Source organism: Heliangelus exortis, chromosome Z (assembly GCF_036169615.1).
Source record: "Heliangelus exortis chromosome Z, bHelExo1.hap1, whole genome shotgun sequence".
NCBI lineage: Eukaryota > Metazoa > Chordata > Aves > Apodiformes > Trochilidae > Heliangelus > Heliangelus exortis.
Window position 1 is genome coordinate 16,422,187 of NC_092454.1, and position 13,244 is coordinate 16,435,430.

At 35.6% G+C, this 13,244-nt stretch overlaps 1 protein-coding gene across 1 annotated transcript in view; it reads right to left on the reverse strand.

Annotated features, from left to right (window-relative positions):
• HCN1 (hyperpolarization activated cyclic nucleotide gated potassium channel 1) overlaps positions 1-13,244 on the reverse strand; it is a 176,441-nt gene that overhangs the window by 57,877 nt on the left and 105,320 nt on the right. The window contains exon 4 of the mRNA XM_071730555.1: positions 8,895-9,113. Coding sequence (XP_071586656.1) covers positions 8,895-9,113 — 219 coding nt within the window. The remainder of the gene's footprint in view (positions 1-8,894; positions 9,114-13,244) is intronic.

A 13,244-nucleotide genomic window follows, 5' to 3' on the forward strand; every position in this document is an offset into this window, starting at 1 on the left:
GAGGTTTCTGGTATTACCATTGCAGTACTTTTTCAAGGTTAGTAACCAATTGGACAAAACTGTTAACTTAGCATGCAGTAGAATTTAAAGGACTGCTTAAAATATTCTTTTACAGAGAAAATGTTTCAGCCCTATGCTATTCTCTGCACTTCAAAGCCTTTATAAATCTATATTTCATATATTAATTATACAAACTATTACATTTTCAAGACAGACATGCTTTACATACACCTCATGAAACAATACTTCTTCCTTCCCTTCACCCCTAATAAAGCCAAGCAAAAAAGGAATTTGTACAGCAAGGTTTATTTTCTCACTCATAATTTCATATTAGATAATATTGAGTGATATTTCCTTCTACACATAGAGGACACAAGCACAATCATTCTAATGTAAGTGGGATAATTCTTACCAGTTATATCTATCTCATGTGAGTCACAGAGTTTTCTTTTGCTAATCTGTGTTATAAGTAATATGTGCTATATTCTGAGATAAACTTTGAAAACCAATAGTTAGTTCCTTGTTGTTTGCTTCCCATGGAATTATGTTTAATGTGTACCCTATGATAATTACTGTGAAAAGAAAGCAGATTGTCCGTAAAATCTGTGTCTAGTATAGCTTTATGCTTTCACCACTGATTTTATGTAGTCATCATGAAAATAGCTGAAATTGTAATGAGCTTGCTCTGCGATTTCATATGGAAACTGTTAGAAACCTAATCCATAATGCAAGACAGCAGAACACTTTATAGGTAAATTACCCACAACACAGCAATAAATCAAAATAAGTCCCATCTGTCATTTTAGAAGCAGTGGGAGTCTATTACAGTTTGGCACAGGTATGGTGCTGCCGGGTGGGTAGCACTTGGCTTGCACAGTACCTGCTACAGGGAGGAACCAATTGTCTCTTTAGAGATGTGAGGCAAAAATAACCAACCCAATTACTCCAGCAAAACTGATCATAACAAGAAGCTGAAACACTGTACTGAAGTAAAAGGACAAAACAGGAGACCAGCCTAGTGAGAATATTTTGACTAGTTTATATTCCTCACCTAAAGTCTAACCCTTGAAATGAGTGTACGATTCAGATCCCCTTGAAAATAAACAGACATATTTATTTTATTATGCCTGGATTGTTAAAGGTAACTTCTTATTTTTTATTAGGAGGAGACAGGGAATAATTTTGTCCTGACTTGTTGCCATAGTATGTGTCCTTTTCCCTTTCAAAAATTCAGAAAGATGAAGATCAAAATAAATATTATGTGCAGCAAAAATTCAGGTAACTGTAAAGAATGCAAATTAAAGATAATCCTGCAAAAAAGAGAAAGCAAGTGAGGAGGCCCTATCCTAACACAACAAATATTTTCACATTCAGTGAATAAGACTCTGTCTGTGTAGTCCACACTGGCACTTGTGGTTGGATTTAAATATGCATTCAGAGGGTTGAGTTTACAATGGGCTTAATTATGAATCAAAGTATTTCAAGAATGCACACACACAAAAAAAATTAACTTATCTGCAAGATATTTCATGTGCCTGTTCTTTTACATAACAGTATACATTGTGAAACATAATATCTGAAAAGTTTATTCTGAGCTGTAGCCATGTGTTTCATAATTCAATTGTACCAAAAATCTTTTAGTAACTTCTTTTATTCTAAGAAATCTCAGCACTTTCTACAGGGATCAATAAGGATCGGAAGTACTCCAGAAATACAGAAGACAGAAATACTCCAGCTATCCATGAACATAGATCAGCCTGTCACCTGACATGCCAAAACACCAGAAGATGGTCAGATGGTTCAGAAATATTAAAATAAATCAAGACTTACAGACCTCTTTCTAGCTATAATTCCCTGATTTCTAAGTAAATCACAAAACCAAGAATTATAATTACCAGAAACATTATAGAGATATTTTCTCAGGCAATGACCCATTTATGCCTAATATTTATGGAGCAATAAATTTTCTACATTGCAATGCTAAGATGACTACAAAGCTTTTGGCAGAGTCAATACTTGGCTCCAAATATTCAAAACAATACAACACTTCTAGCTGTTCTTGTACCTGATCATTTGTAAAACACTTTAAAAAAATTGATTACTGGTAGTCATTGAAAAGAACTTACTTTTTAATCTTCTCTTTTTTTTTTTTTTTTTTTTTTTTTTTTTTTTTTTTTTTTCCAATCATTGTGAGTAGATGCAACTATAGGATGAGGTAGACCACCCCTCATTCTTCAAAATAAGGGCTTCCTTTGGGTGGCATGTATACTGTAGCACAACTGCACAAAGAAGATAAGATCTATGTGCCAAATGGCTCACCCTCTCCAGCAACCTGAATGTGACACAATTTACTACTAAAATCATGGTGTAGAAGTGAAAACTGACTATTGTTAAGTAAAGAGTTGAGACCAGTCACAGAAGGCTGTTTTCAATGAGAAACTTTGATGATCAGATTAAATCAAATCAAATCCAGGAATTACATGCTAAAATTCCTGTACTGCAATTTCAGCTGGCTATCTAAAATTCAAGTTCTGCAGTTTGTTTTTTGCAGATCTGTTCAGTTTAAGCAAAAAAAGCCAGCACAAATAGATATTCACAATTAAAAAAGCAAAAAAAGCCAGCACAAATAGATATAACACAAATAGATAAAAAGATTTTTATGAATGGTATATATAATATGTAGAAAATGGAAACTCTTTGTTATCTGTTTCATGCTATCTCATCTGACTGGACTCCAGCAAGGGCAAGCTGAGAAAAAAATTGCATTTACATTTACATGTATACATATATTTACATTTAGTTTGATTAAAAATATACAAAAAACTGGTACAAGACTAGTTAAACAGTGATGTAGTGCTGAGTTTGGCATATCTCTTCCTTTCCTACACATTTGTATCAGAATTTCCTAGACTTTCCTAGACTCCTGTGGAAATACGTACCCGATGCTTACAGATGAGATACTTACAGATAGTTTTTTCAGAAGTGTGTCTTAGCCACCAAAGCAGTACCAATGATCATGTTGAGAACTTGGTATCTGCCTTGTTCCATCTTCAGTTTAACCACCAAGTGCTTGAAACTTAGGAAAACACGGAAGAACTGCATCCTGCTCCTTCTAAGTGATGTGGAGGCACCACTGGCTGAGTGAGTGACTACTAAGTCTTGATTTACTCTATGGCAGAGCCTCTCCACCACACCTAAAATAACTTACAAAGAGGTGGTCCCCACTCCCAGTTTTTGAAGGGAGGACCTCAGATGTCTCTCTGCACAAGGTCCTCCAGTATGTAACACAGATTTGTGGGAGAGAACACAAATGGGAACACTTTGGCCATTGCTGCCCCAAAGTTGCCCCTAAGAGCTTGCTACCTCTTGCATGTGCACATCATGGATAATTTAGATGTCCAAACTGGAGTGGCTGAGGGGCAGACTGAAAAAAACCAGTTCAAGGCTGTGTGTTGCAAAATATAAAGCTGCCCTAACACTATTTCTAATTTGTAGACATTTTCTTGGATGCTTAATAAATAAAAAATGAGCAACATGTACATCAAATCCCAATAATATCGATGTAAAAATACAAAATGACAATTAGTAAGTTGTTTTTAAATTACCTTTATAAGCAAATATTGCTTTTACTCTGTAGAAAAGTATGTTTAGGTCTTTCTCTCCCTTTGAACTACAATTATTTAAATGAAGATGTTCTAAAAGATCATAAATTAAGAGGTGAGATAAAAGCAGAATATTGGTTTAGAAGGAGATGTCCTTTGGGAAATCTGAAGTTGATCTCATGCCCAGAATTCTTTCAGAGCTTTAATAATGATTTAACATATTTTTCCATAACTGGGACAAGATCCACGATATGGACATAGTTGTAATTTTTTTCTATTTCCTATGATATGTATTTGGTTGACTTAAATACATTTTATGCCTCTTCCCTACTTGCAATTGGTAAAATTGCTTTGATTGTTTTTTGTATTTTTAAAACCATGTGTTGTTGTTTGAGTTGCTTAACAGCAGAGAAAAGTAAAAACATTCCATTTGATAAGATATTGAGAATGGATCTAATAGCTGTAATTTTATCCAATCAATTTAAAATCCTTCTTCTATGAGAAAATCTGTAGACATCTTGCCTCTATTAGATTGCTGTTACTTTCTTTCTGGATATTTTATACCTGTGACAGACCGAAACAAAGAAGATATTGAACTTTTTCCAATTAAGATTATTCAACGACATCCTCAGCATTAAGTGAACATCTTCCTATAAAACCTACCAAAAACTAAAGGAAAAAAATATTTAACTAAATGGTCTTCACCTACTTGTCAAGTAACTTGTCAGTGACTGCTTTGTTTCCCATGAGTTTGATAACAAGTCCTGCATATGTATTACTTTTTCTTTGAAATAAACGTTGCCTTTGCAAAGGCAAAAGTCTGAGAGGTGTGACTTCCTAGATATCAGAAAATGTCAAGTGTATTAACATTTAAAATATTACTTTTATTTACCACTGCATTCATCTTTGACTTACACCAAGGACTCAAAAAGTGCTGAGATGTCATTGATTCATTTACTCGTTCAGTGCTTTTACAACCTTTAGATGATCTGTTAGAATTTCTTACTGAAAAGGGAATAAGAATTGAGAATACATGGTGTGGACATATCTTTCTCATTTTTCAGGTACTGACACCTCACTCACTGATACCAGGATCTGATGTATATACTCAATGAGTACAGTTCCACTCACTTCAACAGAAAAACATGAACTTCCTCTGGATTACACTGAAAACAGAATCATTGGAACATGTTCCCCAGAGAGGTGGGGAGGCCATTCAAGGTCAAGTTTGACTGGGCTCTGAGCACTCTGATCTAGTTAACAATGTCCCTGCTCACTTCAGGGGCATTGGAATAGGTAACCTTTAAAGATCTCTTCCAATGCAATGCACTCTCTGATCTATGAGTCTGTGATTCCTTGAAGAATGTACTGATGAGTCCTTTTTTGTAGCATTTCTTGGTATGTGATCTTATTGTCCATCATCTACATTTAACTGTTTATAATTACTGTTAATTCCTTCTGATAAATTATGTCTTTTGCTGGTAACAGTAAACATGGGGAGCAATATTTGCTTTCTTGCCATACTTTGATGTCTCTCAGAATTCAGTGCTTGGCACAGGTCAAATTCTTAGCTGGTGCTCTTAGAGCTTGAAATACTTGGCCTAGTGAAAGCTCCCTCTTGTCTTGTGTTTATTTCTTCCATTTTGAATTATGCCTGGTTTAGTTTTGCATATATTAAGCTTTGGGAGCATCTGAGTGAGGAAGATATGGTGATTTTAGCAAACATATCCTTTCTATCTGCTGTCAGTGTGAGAAGGCCCAAAAATCCTTTTCCATTTGTTGCATTCCATTATTTTATTCACAAAACTCTATTTTAACTACGATGGAGAAAAAACAGTCAAAAAAATAGAAGCATAACATGGGTATGATGTTACTTAAAGAATTACCTCATCTCTGCTATCATTCTATGTCGCTTAGCAATTCACAGTAATTATATTATTTTCAGTAACTGTTATAAAGAAAAGAATGGAGCTAAGAAATAAACAATCCTATACATGTAAGAGTAAAAACCAGAAATTAATCCTAGCATCTAAGATCAAAAAAACCAAAACCAAGTCACAGTCTCCAGACTTTCCTGACTTTTCTGATTTTTAATTCCAGGAGAGGAAAAAAAAAAAAAAAAAGCAACGAGACAAAAATATGTATTGCAGTATATATATTAAAACTCTGAATGCTGTGGCTGGATATTTGATTTGCCCTTTTTTCTCATGTCTCATTTAAGTGAAATATAAGCTATTTTTATCTGTTAATAATTTTGAATTTGCTGACAAAGCGGATAGCACAAACTGTTTGCTGTAATACCAACTTTTCTGCCTTGCAGAATAAAGAAAAATATACAGTGCTCATTAGGACTATATGATAATGGCTTATAATTCTTAGACTTAATAAAAGATTTCTTTCAAAATGCGTGATTACACTATGTTAAGCAACAGTAAAGAATATACAAACATGTCAGTCCACTTGTTACAGCTGATAACATATGCATATGATTTCTCAGGGTGACAAAAATCAAGAGAAAAATATTTTTTATTTTTCAGCCAGAACCCATAATAAATAGCATATAAATGGCTGCCAGAGAAGGAGAAACCTTTTATTAAGCATAGAGACATGCAATTTCTGGCTTCTTTCTTTCATTCCTGATTTTCAGTGCCATGCATGCTTTTGTCTCTGATGTCAGAAAACATATAAGAAGTAAAAACAAGAGAAAAAGAAGAATGAAAATGATAACTGCAGGAACTGAAAAATGCCAGACAGTTCCATGCTAATAGAATAAAGTGTGTGCACAAAAAACAGAGGGAAAAAAAAAAAAACAAACCAAAACAAAAAAACCAACTTTGTTTGTTGGTACGTGGTTATGTGAAAACATGAGAAATGTAATACTACTTGACTGCTACTGCATTTTAATTTACATCAAGAACACAAATGAAACTGGCTTTACTCAATAGTTTAAAATACATGTGTATCTCTACACATGCACCGTATTTCTGACACTTAAAAACACTGTGATACCATGTTGCAGCAAGCAGTAAGGTCTGATGATAATAATTAAGACAAGGTTTCAGATGACATGGTGATAGTGACACTTCTGCTGATTTAATACATCTGTGTATGTGTGTGTATGTTGTTCCTAGCATCAAATGCAGTTGGCAGTCAAACTTGGTTTACAGTTTCCTTCTCTATTTCTTTCTTCCTGTCCATAGTTAGGATACTTCTGCCCCACAGCTCCCTACAGGTGCCCTATTTGATAAAATTACTTCCCTTTCAGCTGCCAGAATAGACCAAACAAGCCAGTTGGTTCAGGTTACATGACGTACTATCATTAGCCTTGGTTTTTTATACTGAGATGAATTAGGAGGTTTCACATGGTCACTGATATAACTCATATTTTTAGAGGTTTTAATGCTCCCCTTCTAAACCTCTCATTCTCATTTATGTTCCAAGATAACACTGTATGGGTTTCCTCAACTGCAAACATCTGTTTCAAAGAGCTGTAAGATCAATGTATTAGTGGCTGGCTAATTTCTCTGTTACTGGACTTAGAGATGATCTCTACCCTTCCCTGTCTGTGACACAGAGATCTTGTGGTCACAGTGACTTGATCTTAACAAAACTGAGCGTGAACTCTTTTTCTCCCAGATGCTCCCAATCCCTTCTATTTTGCTTGCTTGTACAGAAAAGAACCCAGTCCTTCCAACTCAAATATTTTTTGACTTTTCCCTTCTTTCTTGCCCAGCAAACTCAGGCCATTCCTCATTTGTAGCAGCTGCCAGGGTCACTCTCTCCTCTACTTACTCTTTGCCAGGTTTCTGCCCCAGGCTTGTGTCACATCACACTGGGATTTCTGCCCAGTTTGCCTTTCTGGACTTTCTTATGGACATATGCCAAGTACTATTGCTTGGGCTGTGTTTCTTATTTGCTGATGTGAACTTTTGGATTCCACTACTTTGTTCAGCTGACCTCTCTCCTGGCATAGCCTCTCCCGTTTCCCATTTACTATAACAACTGATTTTGACTCCTTCTAAGCACCTTAGTAACTCTGCACATCCTTACTGTCCCTTTCTGATGTTCATTCTCATTCTTGTGTCACCATACTTACCCTCATCTCTCAAACTGAGACAGTTGGGGTTCTTCAGTCTGGAGAGCAGAAGGCTCTGAGGAGACCTTACTACAGTAAGGATACAGCCTTCCAGTATTTGAAGGGGGCTACAAGAATGCTGGTGAGGGACTTTTTAGGATGTCAAGTAGTGATGGGACTAGGGGGAATGGATTCAAACTAGAGGAGGGTAGATTTAGAATGGAAGTTAGGAAGTTCTTCAACAGGGTGGTGAGACACTGGAACCTGTTCCCAGAGAGGTGGAAGCCTCATCCCTGGAATTTTTTTAGGCCAGGCTGGACAGGGATGGACAGAGCAACCTGATCTAGTGGGAGGTGTCCCTGCCCATGACAGGGGGGTTGGAAACAGATGATTTTAAAGGCTCCTTCCAACCCTGAAAATTATGTGATTCTATCATCTCCAGGTTTCATAGTTTCACTCACATTCATCTCTTCTATTACACAACTGACTGCTAAATTAGTACCATTCCAGAAAGTTCATATCCTATACCCGTTTATGTCTTTTTAATTCCAATCATACCTACAAGGAACCAAACAAATTTTTCTTCCTATTTCAATAAAGAACTCTATTTCTTCTACTAAACACTCTACTTTTCTTTGCCTTGGCCATTGTTGCATTTTTCCTTGGAAATGACTCAACAGGTCATGTATTAGCATGTAAAAAATACATTTTAAAGCAAAGACCTCTTCTGAGCTTTTCTCTGGGGTAGTTCCAAGCAAAACTATGATTTTGTTTGGTCATCATTTAAAGGCTATTCTTTTGATATGTTCCAGGTTATCCCTCAATTGCAATACAAAGGAATGACAGGAAATTGTACAGACTTCCCTAAGATACTGAGCTCAAGGCCCTTGTTCAAGCTACCTAGATGAAATAGCTACAGAATGTAGCACAGATCTTAATCAGAGGATAGAGTTTACAAAGAACTGTTTAAATCAAGTTTCACATGCAAGATTTCATTCAGTGAATGCAACATGCAGAAGCCTCTGCACCCTAAGGAAAGCAGAAGTTCACACAGAAATATATCAAGGGTTCCGAATTGCTCCAAATGTTCAACAAAATCTGCCACAGGGTCAAGATGCAACTAGATTATTTCATATAAATTCATACAGCTTTTCCCATAGTTAAAACATACCATTAATCAATTTCAAAAAATCAGAAAGTAGCTTAAAATGAGTTACCTTTTCTTGATATTGTCGCCGTGAGGAATCCAGAGACTGAATGAGGGCAGTGGCATGACCAACAAACATGGCATAACAAGTCGCCCCCACAATCATACTCAGCATGGTTATCCAGAGGTCGGACATACTGACAGGGGCACGGGCTCCATAACCAATGCAGAGCATATGGCTCATGGCTTTGAATAGTGCGTATGAGTACTGCTTTCCCCAGGAGTCGTTCTGCAAGAAAAGAGACAAGTGACTGAGCCAGCAAGCAGCTGAAGGCAAAAATACATTTGTACCTGTATAGTAGGATCATAGATTACTGGCTCTAAAAGAGAAGGCTGGTAATGTATCCTCTCTGACTAAGAAGAGATCCCTTCTAATCTAAATTGTTAGATAAAGCGTCAGAGATTCTGCCAGATAATACTTAGCACAGTGAGATGGAACAAAATTGGCTATTTTTAATACACTGTTGTATTCTTAAACATGGGTGTTAACCTAATTACGAGGAGACTAAAGGTCAGTTTTATTTTACAGTCCATGGCAGACACATAATTATGTATTTATATCAGAATCAGCTCAATTCAGAAGTCTGTTTATTCTGCAGTCATAGCAAACTTTTTTTCATAGCCATGGCCTGTGAAACACAGATGAAAGCAAAAGGTGAATCCCCAGGTCCTAAATTTCTGTCATGTGGTTACCCTATCCTGTTCTCTCTGGAAGATTAGAAGGACCTGTCAGCTCACTCACAAGCTTTTAAAATTGCAAAGGTGTTGTCAGCATCCTCCCTTTAGCTTTACATAGAGACTGTCAAAAGGGCTGTTCCCAGGGAAAGGCAGACACATCAGCACATTCGAAAAAGCCCTGGGACTCTTGGTCAGATTTTCCTGGTTGCCTTGCCAGAGGAATGAAATGAGAACAGGAAAACAAGCTGTGCTTGGCGGCACACAGCATACATGAGAAAACATGGTATTTACCACAAAGAACTGGGAATAATTTCATAAATGAACAAGTGAAGAAGGAAGAACTGAGATGACATTCTTGAGATCAAGTGATTACCTAGTAGTGTGTCCAATACATAGGACCAAAAAATTAATCTTGTTAAAAAGGACAGCACTAGCATTTATATATAAAATTTACATATGAAATATCAATATTTGTGTATCACTTCTATCCATACAAGCTTTGCTCAAATGCTCTTGTTCCTTAACAAGCTTCATGCTTACTCTCTTGCCTTTTAAATGCCAAGGTTACTAACTATGCTTGAGCTTTTTTCATTTATTAAAAATTTTTTTAGACCACCTATTAGCTAAAACATCTGATAACATAATAATATAATGTATCTTGGATTTCTGATGAAAAATTTCCTATTTGTTCATTAATGTAAGAATTTACAAATTAATGGTTCTCCTGTATTTACACTTGTTTTGGTTTTGCAGTTAAAGCTTTTTAGATATGTGAGCTTCTTTCTTCACAAGTGAAAATTTTGTCCTGTAAATATGGCTTAGGAATAGGTTTTTAATGTCTGTACATGTATAGAAAATAAAAGAGAATGGTTTTAGACTGCTGGCAGTCAGGTGGGTTTCAGTGAGTAATAAGTTTCCTTTTGTTTTGAGGCTTTAAAAAACACTCAAAAATTTAAAGGAACTGAAGAATATTCCCTGAAAAATCTCTGGTTCAGGATTCAAACACCCTGCTGGAGCAGAGAAACTTCTTGCTATCTGGGTCAGTATGAGTATTTTAATGCAAGTTCCCTTTCTCTCAGGAAAGCAACTGAGAGCAATCAAGGTACTGCCTACTTTGAATGACTTTCCTTCCAGATGGTATCAATCTCGTTTGGGTGGAGATAACTAATAAGAGAATTGTGAGAGACCCACAAAAAATTATTTTAGCAGCTGCAGCTTTATTTTGGACTGTATTGGAGAAAACAATAAACTGTTTGCCGGAAAAAAGATACCTGTTTTTTAAAGCTACAAGGAGCATTAATAAAACACAGTACTCAAGTGTTTGTAAGATCAAAACCTCAGTTCTTGCAGAGCTTCATACAGTGGATCTTGCTCTTAAACTGTATTTTTTAGCATAATTATTATAATTATTAAGTAAAACATTAAGTTGCTATTGATGTCTTCTATCAATCCTTTTTATTATATCCTTGATGTGATAAATCTCAATTACAATTCTTTCAGTATAATTATATTTTTACATCAAAGCCTCTGAGTAAATCCAAGTGCTGTTGTTTTTATTTCTTGACTGAGATAATTTCCAAGCCTGTGAATTACAGTTTTAAGCAAAATACTATTGTCTTTAAGAATGAGTAAGAAAATAGAAGCTAGGAGAAGCAGGGAGAAAAAAAATACAAGGAGGGCTTTCTACTAAGTATGTGACACAGCAAATGAAAAATAAATTAAATACTACTGGAGAAATAGTACCATGTGGGAATAAGAGAGCTATAATGACATAAGAGAAGTAACTAAAATGGTACATCAAATAATCAAATATATGTTCAACCATGTATGGACCTCTACATGTGAACTGAAGTAGGACCCCGTCCTGCTTCATGAACCAGCAGTCATGATTTAATCTGGCATCAGGCTGGAGGTCAAGGTCACCTCAAATGTCTATTTTGCTGCGCAAGCAGCATTAAGCACTACAATGTAACTTTGACAGACCTTGCTACAGGCTAGGAACATTTCAGACTCTAGTGGCTGACTGGTTCTGAGAATCTGGTCCTCCTACGCATGCAAAGGTTCAGAGGGAGAAAAAATGGGGTGAAAAAGCCTGACAAAACATTTGAACTCAAATTTCCACTTGTCTCAGGATTTCGTTGCTGAAAATACTTTCATATTACTTTTTTTGTTTATTTTCCTTAATCAGTTCTCATACGATCAGTTGCAAACATTGGTCTTTTTAGTTTCTGCAGGGTTTTTAAGATGACACTGAAAAAATACCATCGTGGAGTATATAAATTTCAGTTACTTGTGTTGTTCACTGATTTATCCCATATATTAAAAAGAATATTGGCTCTAACATCACATCCTATGAATCACATGTGCTACTACCAAGGTTATTCTGAAAAAATAATAAGTTAAATATTCTTCTGTCTGTGTTGCATAATCTAGGGGTTAGGCAAGAGCAACTCTAACTTCATTGCAATGTGAGAGGTTGGAATTTTTCCACAGCCCCATTCCAGTATGTTGTTCTTTGCTGTACAGAAGTGAGGAATGACCATTTCTCTGGAAAAAGCCGAAAGAGTTTTTTTCTGTTTTAGTAGGAAGCATTTTTGCATTTGCATCGTAAGGAGAGTTTTATATAACACATCCACAGATAATATCCCTGAGCTGAAAAAAACCACTATTCCATGAAATAAACAATTCTGTGTTTACAAAGTCAGCTGTTCTTTAATATAGTGCTAAATATTACTACTTATATAAATGCATTTTACATATTCCTCTAAATGTTCATATTCCGTTTTAATGTATAGATTACCAAACAAACATACAAACAAAAACTCTACCCACAAACCTCTGTGCGATGATCAGGATGAAAAAGATCTTCCAGCAATCAGTAAAAAAGGGCATTTAATTTCCTAGTTGACAATGGGCTGATCACTGTTTCCAGATTAGCAGTAATCGGTTTAAAATGTTTTAAATTAAATGACATTAATTTGGAAAAACTATTAAAGACTGAAACAGTGAGAAATACCAAAGCTGTTTATCCAAGGACTGATTATATAATCTAGACTGATGACACTAGGAAATCCTCACATTTGTGAAAGCAGTGATCACTGATCATTTGCAATTAGTTCTGTAGCTATATACACTAACTTAGCAGTTATCCTGAAGAATACATTAATCAAAGGGCACTTTTGATTTTTAAATGTCTATTTTCAAGCCTCTTCCTTCATCACAGTATTCTATGCCTTGTCTCATAATTTCACATGAACCTGCTATAAATACCTTTTTATAATATTAATTTTTCATCTCATAAGAAATAAATCACAGGAAGATCAAATGACACCTTGTAAGGGACAACAGTAAGAAGCAAATTGTTTTTCTCAGTGGATTAAGAATGGGTTTCTATTTTACTATATGGAAACCCCTATATGGAGGTCTTTACCAGCAGATTTTATTGTCATCAGAAAAATCAATGCCACTCCTATTTTGTAGACATTACTTCAGCCACAGTTTACCTTCCCACAGCCATACCGTTACACTGAGGTATAAACTGATTAAAAAATCCTGTGAAAACTTTATTCCAGTAAAAACTATATGAAACTTTATTTGCATCTTATGTATCCATAAGATGTGTTATGTGTATATTTTTATTTGCAAGCCATTTTTTCTGACAGTTTCTTAAAGATTTCATGAA